The 18,056-nt window shown below is 43.6% G+C and overlaps 1 protein-coding gene across 1 annotated transcript; it reads right to left on the bottom strand.

Moving 5' to 3' along the window:
* Positions 1 to 1,724: 1,724 nt before the first annotated feature.
* On the bottom strand, positions 1,725 to 16,141 carry LOC118076302 (autocrine proliferation repressor protein A-like). The gene is made up of 14 exons (XM_035098959.1): positions 15,952 to 16,141; positions 14,774 to 14,948; positions 14,116 to 14,164; positions 12,383 to 12,505; positions 11,198 to 11,296; positions 10,982 to 11,071; positions 10,663 to 10,792; positions 9,733 to 9,853; positions 8,062 to 8,197; positions 6,788 to 6,876; positions 5,457 to 5,541; positions 3,939 to 4,004; positions 3,103 to 3,313; positions 1,725 to 1,885 (listed from the first exon to the last, which is right to left on the bottom strand). Exons 1-14 carry the CDS (start codon positions 16,139 to 16,141, stop codon positions 1,725 to 1,727), a joined length of 1,725 nt encoding a protein of 574 aa, XP_034954850.1.
* Positions 16,142 to 18,056: the final 1,915 nt, after the last annotated feature.

Here is an 18,056-nt window from a genome sequence, read left to right as displayed (position 1 = left end):
GAGGGGAAAGAGAGGAGGGGAACATCTTGCAAGGCAAAAGATGATTGGGAGGGGCAGAGCTAGTCAGGTATAGGGGCACTAGGAAAAGCAGCTAGCCAGATAATGCAAATAGGAGGAACTGTTTTGAAAGTACTGTAATCTTAACCATGCCAACTCAGAAGGTAGTACCTCTGGTGGGGTCATGCTCCTTCTTTGGTCCCCTGTGGCTCTTAGAAACTATCAGCATGCAACAGCCGCCATATCCTGGGAATGGCTCAGACAGTCCAGCTAAACCAGATGAGGGTAGAAGATTGGTCTCAAACCCTCAGTGAGTTAGGGATTTCCCTGCCAGGTGAAGACAGGCTGTGGTGGATTGAGTGGATGAGACCAACAGGGGGTCCAGTAATGAAGAAGGCTGTTTCTGCACATGCTGTAGATGGAAGTGAGGGGCAGATGGGGCTCATCAACCTGGGAAGGTAGCCCATCTAGGAAAAGGAACAGTCTGACCCTAAATCTCCACTGCCTTGCAGAACATCTTTGGGAAAATAATACATAAATCCGGAGTCCCTAAGACATTTGAATGGTGCCTTGTTTGCCTCTTTCCAGCAACAACTACATCCAAGCTGGTGTCAAATGTATTGCTCTGCTTTCCTTTGGACTACATCAACAAGGCTGAGAGTCATAGAATCATAGAATCGGAAGAGACCACAAGGGCCATCCAGTCCAACCCCCTGCCAAGCAGGAAACACCATCAAAGCATTCCTGACAGATGGCTGTCAAGCCTCCGCTTAAAGACCTCCAAAGAAGGCAACTCCACCACACTCCTTGGCAGCAAGTTCCACTGTTGAACAGCTCTTACTGTAAGGAGGTTCTTCCTAATGTTTAGGTGGAATCTTCTTTCTTGTAGCTTCATTCCATTGCTCCGTGTCTGCTTCTCTGGAGCAGCAGAAAACAACCTTTCTCCCTCTATATGACATTCTTTTATATATTTGAACATGGCTACCATATCACCCCTTAACCTTCTCTTCTCCAGGCTAAACATACCCAGCTCCCTAAATCATTCCTCTTAAGGCATTGTTTCCAGGCTTTTGACCATTTTGGTTGCCCTCCTCTGGACACGTTCCAGCTTGTCAGTATCCTTCTTGAACTGTGGTGCCCAGAACTGGACACAGTATTCCAGGTGAGGTCTGACGAGAGCAGAATACAGTGGTACTACGGTATTACTACCGTGTTTCTCATATTATAAGACATGTCTTATATTTATTTTTTCCTCAAAAAAACACACTATGGCTTATTTTCAGGGGATGTCTTATATTTTTCCTCCTCCTCCTTCCATGGCCGGTAATGCTGCTGTGCCTATCACTATGTCTTATTTTCGGGGTATGGCTTATATTCCTTGAATGCTTAAAAATCCTGCTATGACTTATTTTATGGGTATGTCTTAAAATATGAGAAACAGGGTAGCAAGGTGTTATCTGTCCTGAATCTTCCAACATTCAGCTTCATTGAATATCCATGAGTTCTAGAGTTATGAGAGATGGAGAAAGTCCTGTCCTGTTCAGGTCTGATGCTGAATTCTACAAGGAAAGCAAGCCTGGAAGCTGGCTCATGGATAGCACTAAGCGAACGACTTGTTCCTCCAGGCTCCACCCACTTGTGGAGAACTCCAGAGCCTTATAAGCCCTTGTGGTGTTAGAGGGTTTCAGGGGTCATGACGCCAATTTCCTTCCGTTGTGTAGCACCACTCAGGGCCCTGTATGATTCAGCAAGACTGTGCAGCAATAGGGCTGCGCTGCAGAATTATTGCCTTTCAGCTGCTCCACGAATTCCAGCATGGAATTCACATGCTCCCGCATCTGCTGCCCCTTTGAAGCCTCATCTCGTGCAGTTTGAGTAGCGGCAGTAGCTTAATGCCAAATTCAGAAGTGCAGGGTCCTTTCATGATAGTCACAGCTGTGTCCCTCTCACAGCCACACCATCTTCTAAGATTATGTAGTCAAAATAAGCTTTCAGTCTCTTTGCTTGGAAATCTGTGTAGCACAAACACACTGGGCAGCTGAGCTGCATAAATGCCTTTGTCATGATTAAGAGCAGCAACAGAAGGCAGTGGGGCTCCTATTTCATTTTAATGGGCTTTTACAAGAGAACTCCCTGGTGGTTTGTACTTCAGTCACTGCAACTGCCTGTTGCAGTGTTGCAGTCTGTAGATCCACTTTACTAACAAAACTAGTATGTTCAACTGTATGGCATACTGTATATTCACAACACTGATAGTACTGTGGTAGGTATTAATCCTTTTGTTATTACCGGCTTATGACCCAACCTGCCACACACCCTAAGAACAGACACCCATTTCCCATACAATAGCTATAGGAGGATAGTGGAGCAAGTGGCGGTTCACTTCAAAACAAAAGAAAATCTCACCCAGTGCAAGATGGTAAGAATGCCAGAAACAACCTTTATTTGTTAACAGGGAGAGAACAGCTAGAAATGATCAGGCCATGAAAGCCACAGCACGTGGGCTCACTTCTGCCACACAAAATATAGTCACTTTATTGTTACCCTCATTTTGCAGAAGGGACTCGAAAATGAAGGGATAATAGCTAGCCAAAGAAGACACCCGCTTCCATCTGTAACTCACGTGCAATTTGAACTCAGTCATTTTACATGAGGATTTACAATCCAGCTATAACTACCGGTAATTACTTGGATTAGAGGCTCTTTAATCCTATCAAAGTCTATGAGGCTAAACTATTTTAAATCCGGGTTAAGGAATTGTGCATCAAATGCTCAAATACTTGTACAGAGTTTCAGTGAAGACTTATAGAGCATAGCGCTTCTCTTTCTTTTGATCCTGAGATCTGAGGAATACAAAGGCACTTTCCTTTGCTTCATTAATTGTTCATAATATTATATAACCTGGCCCTCCCTCTGTCTCATGCCCACCCACCCACCCACCCACCAGACCCATTTCCCACACTCCTCCTTTAGGGCTCCTGTTCCTGACTGACATCTTCACCTACCTACCCCACAACCCCACATCCCTCTCCCATTTCATGTTAGTTGAAGTTGAACATGCGCATTCTCTATGGCTATGCAGTATTTTTTCTCTGCCCAACCCACCCTGACTCCTCTGCATGGTTTTCTGAGTGCCTCTCGTGTTTACACTCATGAATGACTTCAGCAGCAGGAGCCATAGCGTCCTTGGTGAGTGTAATACCACCTTCCCCTTGCATTTCTTTCCGGAGCAGCCTAGACATGGGAAAGTGTCTGGAATTATATGAACCTCAGAACTTAACACAAAATCAATGGTCCCAGGTCCTGGGAAGGTGGCCTGGAAAAGAAATTGCAGTTCTGCTCAATATCTCGCCTTGCAAATCTAATAGAACGGAGCCTACATTGGGAGTTCAAAGCACAGGGATAGCTAAAAAATAATTGTTGTGCCTCACAATTCGAACTGAATAGGGGGCAGTCAGAAGTGAAGCAGGTGGGGTTGCTTGACATAGCCCTAAGAAATATCATGGCGTGATTACAGCATCCAATGAATTAATGTCTGGACTGCAACATGGAACAGCAATTTCCAGCTAATAGTTCCTACCCGTCAACCACTCTGATTTAGGAGTGCTTTATTCAAGCCATAATTTGCTCAAAACACGTTTTATGGAAAACTTAAACCTTCTAGCCTTTATTTTTAGGTGTTGATGAAGATTTGACACTGGAATAGGGTAGACACTCCAGAGCCATTGTGTGATCTGAGAAATGTAGTCCAACAACCTATCTTGATTTCTTCTGACTTAGCATCTCAGTGCCAATGCCAATACATGACCCTCCTAAAAGTGCCTGTTGTTTCCAGGGAGGCTGATATGGATGAATCTCCACCAGTCTTGGTGCTCAATGCACCCAGAGTTTTCTCTCCTGGGGGTGGGGGAGTCAAATACTAGACTGGAGTGAATATTTACCTCAATAAAGAAAGCCTTCCATCCTGATTGTGGCTGTTCCTCTTCTGCCTTATAAACACCCGTTTTCTGTAATGAGATCAGACAGAAGCCACTGAGAAATGAACAGGTAGCAGGCGCTCTTGTAAACCCTGAGCTTATGAAATTCTAAAATGTTCACTAGTGTGAATCTGGAGAAGAGTGTTCCTGGCTTCAGTCTCCCAAGGACAGGGTAGGGTGGAACAGCTATGGCGACTGTGCTCAAAGTGGGGCAGGATGGGATGGGGTTACATCCCACTTCTTTCCAGGCGACCATAAAACATTCCATTAATCACGGATGGGGAACCTCAGGCCCAGGGGCCAAGGGTAGCCCTCCAGCCCTCTCTATCTGGCCCTTGGGATAATCTCCAGGACACCCACAGTTCTAAACCACAACCCTCACCAGCTGTGCTTTCCTCCCTCCTAAACTTTTCCCACCTGGCTGGAATGTGTCCTTGGAGTCTGATAATACTTCTTGCTTGCCTGGATGGAGGATAGAGAAAGAAGTGTGACTGTGAAGAAACTAGGCTACTGCACAATGGTAGAATTCACATTGATTGCTCTGTTCACTTTTGCCTTTGACATTGCCCATCACTGGCATGCAGCCTCCACAAGCTTGTCCTGAAGGAAATGCAGCTCTCATTTCAAAAGAGGTCCCCCACCTCTGCTATAGACTCATGAGCCCCAACATATTAGTGGGGCTTACCTTCTAGCATGGGTCTTTTTAGAAATGCAGCATAAAGATAATGCTCTTTAGCTCACACCTCCTGGGGCAACATGGATGGAAATACACTCTGCTGAGCTTTGAAATGAAACTATCCTATGGATGTTTTTGGTAACTTATATAATGAAAGAATCCCATTTTATTTGGTTGTTTGACTCTTGTGATGGGCTGTACAGCAAAGTCCATTGCTGTTGCTTCCACCTTAAAGGAACCTGAGTGGGCCTTATTGTTACATATGAGCTTCTGCTCCTTTAAGGTGGAAGCAACAGCAATGGACTTTGCTGTACAGCCCATCACAAATGGTAACCAGCAGGTGCATGTCACACACACACACACACCACACCACACCACTATCCTAACTGAGTACACTCACTATCTGTGTAATTTTTAAAAAAGAACTTTGCAAATACAGTGGTAACTCTTGTTGCAAACGGGATCCGTTCCGGAGGTCTGTTTGCAACATGTTTGCAATCCTGAAGCGCTGCATCTGTGCATGAGTGTGACGCAATGCGGCACTTCTGCACAAGCGCAATTTAGTGCTTCTGCACTTCCGGGACTTCCGGGTTTGGCGCGTCCGTAACCTGAAAAGACGCAACCCGCAGCGGACGTATCATGAGGTATGACTGTAAATGGGCTAATTCAATGTGTCGGCAACAAATCCCATCTTTGAAGGAAATAATTTATTTTTGAAGAACTGCTTGTGTGCATAGGGGTGGGCATTTGATTCATTCAACTGTGTTACGAAGCTTGGAGAAACCCCCAATCCCAAATCCTCTTACCACTTTCTCAACCTTGCAGGGAAGCCAAGATATGGGTTGTGAAACACCTGAAGGACCAGGAGCTACCAACAGTCTGAAGTCTCGCCTGAGAATGAGAAGGGAAGGAGGCGACACAGTGAGTGCTGAGGAAGCTACTTTTTGGAGACAAGTACCACTGCCAAGTGGGACGCGTGTGGCACTGTGGGTTAAACCACTGAGCCTAGGGCTTGCCAATGAGAAGGTCGGCGGTTTGAATCCCTGCGGCGGGGTGAACTCCCATTGCTCAGTCCCGGCTCCTGCAGTTTGAAAGCACGTCAAAGTGCAAGTAGATAAATAGGTACCGCTACAGCGGGAAGGTAAACGACGTTTCTGTGTGCTGCTCTGGTTTGCCAGAAGCGACTTAGTCATGCTGGCCACATGACCTGGGAGCTGTACACCAGCTCCCTCAGCCAATAACCTGAGATGAGCTCCGCAACCCCAGAGTCGGTCACGACTGGACCTAATGGTCAGGGGTCCCTTTACCTTACCACTCCCAAGGCAATAGTTCACTTACTGAAGCAAAAGGGATCGTTATGTTTAAGGAAATAAAAAATACTCTTTGTCTACTACTCAAATGACTCAGCCATTCTAATGGTTCTTTAATACCACCAACCCGATTTCAAAAGTTCTAGAGCATATCCAGTAATCCACCCACAGAGTTCCCCGATGAACCTTGTTTGTAGGTTTGAAAACATATAAAAGGATTTCAGGCAACGTATAAAAAACTATAATGGCTGCCCACCCCACTCCCAAAATGTGCATCCCGCCCCTGCGCATAGCACCCCCACCCCCAAAAAACCCGCCCACAGAACCCGGGAAGGGAAGGAAACACCCCAATGGCTTCTTTGTAGAGATTTAAAAGCGAACCTTCATTGTCACACTTTCAAAAATAATGTGGAAACCAAAACACAGACATCCTTCAAAATTCACCTGTCTACAAAGTTTGTAATGTGGCTCTCAAGCCAAGTAATGTGCACAGAAATTCTAGGGTGAAGTGTGTATATAAATGCATGGGTTAGTGAAAATAAGAAACAAAAAAAGCACTAGGGGGAATTGTTTGCAAAAATATGCATATTTGACAAAATGACATACAGAAATGTGGAGATTAAGAGAAAAGCACACAAAAATGCTGGCAATTTTTCATGAGGTTTTTTTTAAAAAAACAACAACACAGTAATTTGCAAAATGCAGCAGAAATGTGGAGAACTGAATTTAAGAAAGAGACGACCAAGATTAACAGATTGTCCCATTCTTTGTATATTCATATCAACTCTGTATATCTGTATTAATAAATCATACACAATAAATCCTACCTTTCAGCGTCTAAAGTGTTAGAAAAGAAACATTTAACTGCTGAAGGCTCCGTATCTGTGTAGAGCTCGATAACGCCTGCAGCTTTTGTCTAGAAAAAGAGAGAATAGGACAGAAATATCAAGTGTTCCTCAAGCTATCACCCATTTCTTCTATCAGCTACATGAAAGTTTTCTATAGGAAGCTGCCTTATACCGACTCGGTATAAGGCAGCAGACCATTGGGTCCATCTAGCTCAGTATTGTCTACACCAGGGGTCCCCAGACTTACCGTGCGGCGGGCCGGAGGGCAGGGGAGTGCGCGTGCAGCGGGCCGGAGGGCGGGAAAAAAATCGCCGAAAATCGCTTGTGCGCATGCGTATGGGCCTCCCCCGACCCGGAAGTGCACCAGAAATGACCTCTTCCGGGTCGGGAGAGGCCCATACGCATGCGCACAAAGGATTTTCGGCGATTTTTGGCCGATTTTTTAGATCGTCGCTGCGCCGCGCGCCGTGAGAGCGGGCGGCGGCAGCGGGCGGCGGGGGTCATCGCGGGCCGGATTGGAAGGCCGATTGGGCCGCATCCGGCCCGGGGGCCGTAGTTTGGGGACCCCTGGTCTACACTGATTGGCAACAGCTGTCGAGGGTGATTACAAGCAGGTTTCTCTCCCAGGCCTATGTGGAAACATCAGGGATCAAACCAAAGACCTTCAGCATGCAAAGCAAATACCACTGTGCAATGGTTCTTCCTATGTAGATCCTAAAGATCTCATTTCAACAGCAGCCACCTAATTAGCTGGCTAGTATAGAAACGTGTCAGGAAACAGTCTGTGTGAAATCAACCTATAGCTTTCATTGAAATTAAGAACCTTTCAGTTTCATTGAAATTAAGAACCTATCTTTGTGCTTTGCCTCTAGGGGCATATTCATATAAATATACTAATAGAGCCTATTTAAATATTTACTGTATCTGAATGTAACATTAAAAGGCCAGAAGGAAATGTCATAATATTCTAATATTTACCAGTAAAGCTCAAAACCAACCAAGTGCCCTCAGAAAATGGCCAAATGTCATAATTGTTCCTGTCATTTATGGGAACATTGGTCAAGGCTTCCTGCTTCCAATAATACTGATAATTTCCTAGTAAGCTTGAGCTTAAGAGAGTGTCCTTGATAAACTATGATTTTCATCAGTTAAAAGGTTATGTGTACCCATGGCTTGAAGTAAATAATAAAACAAGTCTCATGACTGAATTACTTATGTTGCACAGTATGTAATGCAACCTGAGTTGTCCTCACCTCGGTTCTCTTCCAGGAAATTTGGGGCATTTTCAGATTCAAAATGGTGCTAAGAAAAAAGCTTATAACCGACATTGCAATCGATACTTTTATCGATGGGTCCCGTGTCATCAAGTGATCGTTGTTTGGGGTGGCCCTGCAGGGCAACAGAGAGGTTTTTGAAATAATAGCTCCCTTGCAATAGACAAAGCAATTACATATTTCCTCTAATCACAGAAATTTGACTCTTTATGGGGTTTTCTTCTTTGGAATATACACATATAGAAAAATATACAGGCGGGGGGGGGGGAGTATTCTAATTCAAAGCCTCTGTGAATTTTGCAGGAGGGATATGTAGCCAGGTTCTAGGCCAGGCATCCCCAAACTTCGGCCCTCCAGATGTTTTGGACTACAGTTCCCATAATCCCTGACCACTGGTCCTCTTAGCTAGGGATCATGGGAGTTGTAGGCCAAAACATCTGGAGGGCCGCAGTTTGGGGATGCCTGTTCTAGGCTCTACTGACAAATTAAAAACAGAAAATCACCAGATTTTACCCACCAAAAAGTTATTAAAGAACTCAAATGTGAAATTGCTGTTCTTCTAACAATATTTAATTGGTTCCAAAGACCTGTCTCCATGAATATTAAGTAAAGGTTTATATCAAATGCACTAAAATGTGATTTAGAATATAGGGAGAGAACAGACAGGAGGAGACAAAACATACTTCCCACTTGCAAGGAAGCCAGGAATTATTGAGGGTAAATACAATTGTAAACGTTTTTAAGGCAGTATAGATTAATTTGAACCACATAGCAAAAGCTGCCTTTGCACAGAACCCATTGGTTGGTGTCCTTTGTGTGATCAGGTTTCAACTCATCAGAGGGCAGAACTGCTTTGCAGGCTTTTTGAAAGAAAGAAAGAAAGAAAGAAAGAAAGAAAGAAAGAAAGAAAGAAAGAAAGAAAGAAAATCCTTTTCAATTAGTAAGATGGCAAGCAAATTGACAGAGGGATATGGAAACATAGTGAATAAAAATAATAATTTAAGTGGCAGGCACTCATCAGAAACATTGCCGTGTCGATTGGAGTGATGGCTAAACTAGCATTTTGTTCACTGGTTGCATGTTTATCGTTCTAATTACAAAGGTGGGTTAATAACACCATCCACTGACTGTCTAACAACCTGGGTCACTTCTGCCCTTCCTCCAAAAAAGAGAGTTTGTTTATCTCCTCTCCTGTGTTCCAGGAGTTCTCCTGAACCCCCCAGCCAACTGGAAGGGGGTGCAGAAATGGGGGGAAACCTTGTTGTGCCAGTGGAAGTCCTTGTGTGGGCTTCCATTGGTAAAGTTTGTTAGTTGAATCCTGTCCTATGCTTGGGAGTGTGTGGGGTGTGTGCCTGGTAAAGTCTCAAAAGCCACAGGAGCTACTAAAGTTTCCAGTTATCAGGGTGAGGCTTTGGTGTCCTGCACAGCTCCTTGCCATTGTCCTTGATTAGACTATGCAGAATTATTGCACAACAGTAACACATTACAGAATTAAGTGAAAAAAGGCGTTATCATTTAAATGCACGTAACTGATGCAGATTTGAATCCAGATTTTCTTGGCTCGGAATGAGTCACCTTATTGTAGTTTTGCAGAACATGGGCTGGTGTTTGATAGTATAAGGAAAAATGAGAGCAGCAGCATGAACCCACCGGAAATATTTTGCTCCTGATAGCTCATTGAAGAAATAGTGGGAATCGTCGAGAGGGAAGAATTCATCTCCTGCTGCTATGATTAGATACTTGGGCTTGTTTAAGTATCGTTCGTTATATGCTGGGGATGGAAAAATTAGCTGTTACAGAAATGACCAACATATGGTTCTCAGGTTGCTACTACCTTGTTTTATCATAAATCATCATAAAAAGGATAGCAAGACTGCACAGAAGCAATAGAGAATAAGCAGAATGGAGTAAGAACCACAAATCCCTAAAGAGCGGCACACACTCAGGGGGCAGGATGTAAGGACGTGGGAGAATTCTGTCCAGTGGACACAGGTGCTGAAATTGCAGCAGTTCTCATATTCGTTTGATTTCCAGAATCAGTCAAGCAAAAGCTGAAGTCTGCAGGTTATATATAATTAATGACATGCCACAACAGAAACTTATTTAACAAAATTTGTATACCACTTGGCTGTTGTAGCTTAACAAAGTCGGTAACTGGCTTAAAGAGGAAGAAACATGGAGAGGCAGAGGAAGGGGGAGTGAAGAAATGAGAGAGGAAGAAGAAAAGGAGTTGGAAGTTTGGAGTGGGGGAAGACAGAAGGGAGTGAACACTTACTCAAGGCAGGCTGCTGAAGGACAGCATGCAAAAGTGTCTAATCAGTGACCAGCTTGATTGCTTACTTGCTCCACCCACACTGCCCCACCCCAGACAAAATAATGGATCTACACCAAAGTGGAAAAGACTTCATTTGATCAAGCCATTCCCTATTCCTCTGCATAACACCATGCTCTTCCATGCTTGTTTCGTGCATAATAGCGCCACCAAAATTGCCCGTTCCCTCCGTTTCTACAACTATCCTTTCTTCTGCTACCATATCATTTATCAGAGAAATCTGAGAACATACAGTAAGAAGTGCTCACCAAGTGGATCAACATGCGAAGTTAATATCTTGAACCGTGGAGTGTCCAACCTCCGAGTAATTTTCAGTTCATGTATGTGCCGCCATGCAAATGTCCAGCCACAGTACGCTCGGTATTGATGATGCCAGCTCTAAAGCAAAGCAGCCAGAAGTGAGTCCTCTGTGCACATTAAGACTTTCCATACAGCAAGTGCCAAAGCTTAAGTACTTGAAATCCTATAGAATGGAGAGTTACTACACACACATAGCGCATTGCCCTTTGTACAGTCTCGTTGTTCTCTACTCTTCTTTACTTTACTGTGAAGAAACTGGATTCTCACCTTAATGATATTCAAAAGATCAAATACAATTGGAGCAAAGGACACAACTCTTTCATCCACGGCTGCCGCAAGCCAGCTAGTCCAGCCACGCTGCCAAAAAGAGACAAAAGAATGAGGTTGGGAAGGTGCACTGGGAACAAAAAAAAAAAAAAAAAAAAACCACAGATAATGTGTTACATACACGGAAAGCAAAGCAGCACAGACCTTCATACCTACCTTGGAACCACCTGTCAACATGAACTTGGCAATGTTCATCTTTCCAGCAGATTCTTTCTGTAAGAATGCTGTTATGGTGTCCATGGCTCGCACAGTGGCCTGAACAGAAGACAAAAGGATTACAGCCTCTGGAATTCAAAAGACATACTTGCAAAGAGCCTGAGGATACTCTATTGTTAGAATGGCATAATCTTAGTGCCATCACAATAAGGTTTGTCTTCAGAGCTTTAACAGGGACACCCTATACTGTATTCTGCAAGGGCAATGCTGATGGTACACACAGTGTGCTGGTTTAAGAATCAGCACTCATCAGCTCACTGATATTTTTTACAAATCCTCCTCCTAGAAACAAAATGAATTAATTTCACCCTCTGATATATTCTGTGTTTAGTTCTTTGCAACACTGTGCTCATTCGTCAGGTCTCAAGCAGAATATGCACATAATCCTTCAATGAAGAGGGAATTGTGTAGAATTTGTGATCATCATACATACTTTCCAGCAAAGCCAGGGAAATGTGCATATATCAAGTGAATTTTGTATATCACTGGCAATTATACATAATCCCTAATAGGCTTTGCAGAATGTTCATATCTTCAACTAAATTTTGAATATTATCTGGACATTATGCATAATCCCAAACAGACCTTTGAAAATGTATGTATGGTATCTTGACTTCATTTTGCACATTTTCTGGGCATATGTAGATTCTCTAGTCTGTATGCATAGTCTCCATGAAACATGCCCTTTTTCCTATTTCCTCTTCAGAACTGTACAACCTGCACTTCCCAGGCTGCTTCTGGACCACTGCCTAATCTTACATGGTCGACAGTATATCTTCCCATGGCTAAGTCAAGCAGTAGGAAAAAATGGGGGGGGGGGCCTTAGAATAAAGATCAACTTTATTCTGAAGTCCAGCACCTTTTTTCACCACTCTCAACTGTTTCCCACTCAGCTGAGCAGCACGAGGGGGACTCTCCCCCGCTCCTAACCTCCCTCCCAACCCCCACCCACGATTCCTCTAAAGAATGATCCCATGCTGCTATTAAGCTTTTTCTTAAAGCTTAAGAAACCTTTAAAATAACTCTTCTAGCATTACTACATTGCTGGGAACAAGCAGCAACATGTTCCTGAATGTTGGCAGTGTCTGTCCACCAATCCAGAAAGAAGGAAGGAGCCAGAGTTACCTTGACCATTGGGAACTGAATCAGCACATCTGGCTGTGCCATCTTGTCAATTATGAACTTCCGCCATGAACAAAAAACGGCATAATCTTCAATGCCATTCTTGCATTTTTGCATAGAGATTTTCTAGAAACAAAACAGATCAAAGTTTTTGGTTGAAGTATCCCATCTTGTCCCCTAGAACAACATGATAGGTCTGCCCTAGTTCTCATACCATGTGGAATGAGAACTGCCACGATCTATTACTCTAGCACAGCAATGCGTTCATTCAGTTCTGTTACAGGTTGAGCGATTCTGCTTGACAGAATGAGGATCAATATATCAAAAGTGAAATACAAATGTTTTCTTTGGAAAACAATACCAATGAGGGATGGGGGAGAAATTCAAATTGGCTCACATTTTAGCGTCAACGTCCCTCATTTGTGTTGTCTGAAGCAATATGCAAAATGAAACACGAAATGAATCTGTCCACGCAGATTTCACACTTCTGAATTTCACGATGCAATATGCCAACAAAATAATGCACACACAAAAGCGCACGTGCTATTCTATTTGTTTATTTTTGCATATCCTTCAATGCATGTAGCAAGGCAATTTACAAACATTTAGCTGCTTTAAAAACCCATACAAATAAGAACAGCCTGGAGATAAATTTGAGAACAATTGAACATAAACCATTTATGGTAGAGACTATTTCATCCAGCTGGAAAAGTGTATCTAAACAAAAAAAATGTTTTCCATTGTTTGTGGAAGGTTCAAAGAGTGTGTGTGTGTGCTGTATCCCAGCAGGAATTCTGTTCCACAGAACAGGGACAGCTCACTATCTGCACTTTTTACAAACTATTGGAGACATTTTTGTTCCAACAGCTTTTCCCCGTTGGATGAATGGGTCTTTTGCTATGGGTGTCTATTTTGGACTGTTGTGTGCATATGTTTAAAATATAGGTAAAGGTAAAGGGACCCCTGACCATTAGGTGCAGTCGCGGACGACTCTGGGGTTACAGCACTCATCTCGCTTTACTGGCCGAGGGAGCTGACATACAGCTTCTGGGTCATGTGGCCAGCATGACTAAGCTGCTTCTGGTAAACCAGGGCAGCACACAGAAACACCGTTTACCTTCCTGCCGGAGCGGTATCTATTTATCTACTTGCACTTGACGTGCTTTTGAACTGGTAGGTTGGCAGGAGCTGGGACTGAGCAATGGGAGCTCACCCCGTCACGGGGATTCGAACCGCCGACCTTCTGATTGGCAAGCCCTAGGCTCTGTGGTTTAGACCACAGCGCAACCCGTGTCCCGCGTAAAATATATCTCCTGCTTATTGTGTTGTTTTTGTTTTTTTACCTGGTTTATTGTAAATTGCCTAGAGATATGTGTGTGGAAGGAGACTAATAATAAGTAAATGATGTATTAGGAAAAAATAACATCTAAAATGCATAATATTAGGGGAAAGTGCTTGCAAAAATGTGTACATTAGGGGAAACTACACACACACAATGTGCTTATTCGGAGAAAATTGCACTAAAATACTGATGAAACGTCACAAGCAGCTAAAAAAAATTCCATAGACGGGTGCGTAATTGTGGAGAACTGAACTTTAGATTTGATTGGGGGTGTGTGTGTGTGGATGAGAAACAGAGAAATCAAAACTGTCAGATGTGAACATCCCTACACCCAATCAATTCATTCTGTGGACACACATAAGAGTATGAAAGAGAGTGTGGGAAGAGCACTTACATGGTAGGTAACTGGCTGGTTTGGGATCTGCCTCAAAATAGCTGTGCAACTTCAGAGACAAAGCGAAGTATTAGTCATTAGTATCTGTTCGGCAATGGCTGTGAAAGTGCTTCATGCTTCTTTGAAAATAACATCAACCCAAGCAAATACGCTTTGTGATTGACAGACAATGATGCCAAAGCAACCAGAGCCTACAGCTCTGGATGGCTTTGGGGCCAGTCATAAAATTTGCTAAAATCCACACACACACACACACACACACACACACACACACACACACACACACACTATTACAGCAGTTCAGAGAACAGCAAACCGATATTAATTTCCTCTCCTTTTGCTGCCATTTTAATTAACAGTAGGTCATGGTCATTATAGTTTCTTAAATGATTTGAATGCCTGATCTGAGTATGTGTGACAAAGAATTAAAGAAACATCTTGGTCATAATTTGTACATATGTACTGGGGAGCTGAGAGGCAGATAACCCAAGAAAAAAGCATAAAGAAACTTTCTTGAATACAGTGGATTGATTTAGATTACCATTAAACATCTGCTTCACAGTTCTCTATTCTAGTAGGGATACTAATTCCTTTAACAGTGTTAACAAAGCAGAGTTGGTGTCATAATCATTTCTCAGGGATTCTTCCTGATACTTACAACCCAGCAGATTTTGCTGTCATAATGGCTTCTTCAACGCTTAAGTCCATGGGTTGAGGGACATCATCATTTCTTCCATTCCCAATCATCAGCAAACAGGCGCTCGTCATTTTGGGGTTTGTGGGGACAACAATGATCAGTTCATGCCACCAAACTGTTGCATCCACTTCAGAATCTGAATGGATACACAGAAACATAACTGATATTTGTCTAATAGTAGAGAAATCACACACACACACACACACACACACACACACACACACACACACACACAGTCAGGACAGATGAAATGAAAGGAAGGTAACCAGCCCCCCCCCCCAAATCAATTAGGGCAGGGATGCTGTTAGACTCCAAATCCCATCTACCGCATCAATCATAGCTCAAAAAATGGAGCATGGAAGGAAGAGAAATGGAAAGGGATGTTGAGCCACTCCTGCAGATAACAGTAAGAACAGTGTACTGATTCACATGTGAATCTGCACCAAAAGAACAATCACTAAGTAAAAAAAAAGAGTCATCATAAAAGCAGTCAGGAAAATTTAGAATGACTGGAGGTTGGGGCATGTATCTTGTTCCTCATGCTCAAGCAGGATGCAGCAATATCTGAAAAGTTACATTTCACGTTGGATTGGGCTCTGAAGTGAACAATTCATTGTGGGCAGATTTTGGAAGTGTCTGGGATATGGAGAAATTTGGTAGGAGAATACTGCTGACCCAAGAAAGTCGCATGACCCAGGACAGACCTCTGCATTAATTTAAGGTTAGCTCCCAGTTGCCCTGCAGTTGATCTGTTGATGGTAGACCATTCCTTCTTCATTACATTCTCAGACAGGACAACTTCACCCTTTTATCAGACCTTCACCTTACAAAGTTTTCTAATTCAAACCTTAATAATTTGTGCTAATTAATGACTTTAAAGGGTCCTGCTTGGACCCATGTCTTGATCTCTGCCTCAGAAGTATGTTTTCCCCAGAGGCTGAGGAAGTGGCCATGCTCCCTTTTCTAGCCAGCCACAGGGAGACTAGGCCTGTAGCTGCTGCTCCTCATGTTTCCTTACTTCCCACAGAGCAATCACACCCATCTAGCAGCCTCCTCATCACATTAGGCTTCCTCCCCGCTCTTTCCCATCCTCCTCAAATGAAAAGGGCAAGCAAAGAACTGCCATCCTCTGCTCTCACCATCCAGCCACTTCAGAGAGGTCATGTTGAGGGTATAGATGGTGACATCTGGCCTGTCCTCCTTGTTCTTGAGGGTGTAACTGTAGTGAGGGTCATGCTGCTTGACGTAGTCATCCAGGGCCTTCTGCTTCACCATCCATCCTGAGGGCAGGCAGGTGGTCAATAGGAGAAGGGAGACAGCAGCATACATAGCCCAGTCAGTATCTTTCTCTTGAAATAGACACTTGACTGTCGCCCGCTGGCAGTTGTCCCAGTTGCTTCACATCACACTAACCAACAAGTAGGTTGGCAGTGCACACCAGAGCTTTTCTACGGAGCAGTTCCCTCCATAAATGTTACAATAGGCTTTCCCTGTAGTTATAAAGGCCACTGAGCATGGAAGGCCCCAAATCACATGCTCAGGGCGGCTCTTATGCAGATGGAAATGTGCCAGTTGTTGTTCAGTGACATCCAGTCACAAGGCATCCTCCCAGCCACATCGTCAAATTGAAGCCACTGGGTGCTCTGCTACACCTAAAGGATGGGCTCATGCCTGGATTGAAGTGGAACAAGAAAACGGTGGCACATGCTGGCAAGCAGCAACCTGCCTCTTCTCTTTTTCATTCCCGACACTGCCTGAAGTAATGCAGAAGCAAATGCCTTTTTGTAATTGGCTTCCTTGCAGGCTTACTCTCAGGTAGAAGGTAAACGGCGTTTCCGTGCACTGCTCTGGTTCGTCAGAAGCAGCTTTGTCCTGCTGGCCACATGACCCGGAAGCTGTCTGCGGACAAACGCTGGCTCCCTCGGCCTATAGAGCAAGATGAGCACCGCAACCCCAGTCGGACACAACTGGACCTGATGGTCAGGGGGCCCTTTACCTTTTTAAGAGAGGTACATTGTTTTGCCATGGGTACAGTGTGCATAATCTCAATGCAAGGCATTATAAACTGTCAAAATCTGCTGTTTACATATGTGTATGGGTTGAAGCAATGATTCTTCAACATCAACTTCGTTGGACTGGTCATGTTATGCGGATGCCTGATGATCGTCTTCCAAAGCAACTACTCTATTCCGAACTTTAAAATAGAAAGCGTAATGCTGGTGGCCAACAAAAGAGGTTTACAGACTGTCTCAAGGCAAATCTTTAAAAATGTAGTATAAACACTGACAACTGGGAAATACTGGCCTGCGAGCGCTCCAGTTGGAGAACAGCCTTTACCAAAGGTGTCATGGGCTTTGAAGGCACTCAATCTCAGGATGCAAGGGAGAAACGTGCTAAGAGGAAGGCACGCTTGGCAAATCCACACCATGATCAAGTCCCGCCCAGAAACCAATGTCCCCACTGTGGAAGGACGTGTGGATCCAGAATTGGCCTCCACAGTCACTTACAGACTCATTGTTAAAACTGTGTTTATGGAAGACAATCTTACTCGGCTATGAGTGATCACCAAAGAGAGAAGATTTTTTGGGGGGGGGGGCATATTTGGTAAATTTTACTGCCTGTCTGAGCCCAGATTTTGCTGCCTGTCCTTGAGCCCAAATTATTTAGGGGCAAAATAATAATAATAATCCTTCCAGTAGCCCCTTAGAGACCAACAGGTGCTACTGGAAGGAATTTTTTATTTTGTTTCGACTACGGCAGACCAACACGGCTACCTACCTGTATTTAGGGACAGTGAGTTGTATTCCAGTCCTGGTGTTCACTCTCGCTAGAGCTCATTCAAATGTGAATTTAGAAACAAAAATCCTCAAGCAACTTGTTCACAAGGATTCAAACTGTTTGTTCTAGGACTTAGAAAGTGTTTATTTTATTTTCATTATTTAAATGTTTCCTTTCGTAAGTATCCCTCAAGGCAAAATATTTCAGAAGTGATCTGGATGTTGTCCTTGACAGTACTGAAAATATGGTTCCACTGGGCTGAAGAAGAGACACGTCAACATAAAAATACAAAAATGCATGTACCATAACATAAGCACACCTTGTTAAATGTTGCGATAAAAGAATTAAAGTTCCAGTGTTTTTTGTATTTAATCTAACATGATGACTGAAACAGGGTAGGTTCATTTAGTAGCTTATCAGGCATAACATGCCTTCGTTTCCTGCTTCCTGGAACTTTTCCTAATTT

Source organism: Zootoca vivipara, chromosome 2 (assembly GCF_963506605.1).
Source record: "Zootoca vivipara chromosome 2, rZooViv1.1, whole genome shotgun sequence".
Lineage (NCBI taxonomy): Eukaryota > Metazoa > Chordata > Lepidosauria > Squamata > Lacertidae > Zootoca > Zootoca vivipara.
This window is presented reverse-complemented; position numbering and strand designations above follow the sequence as displayed.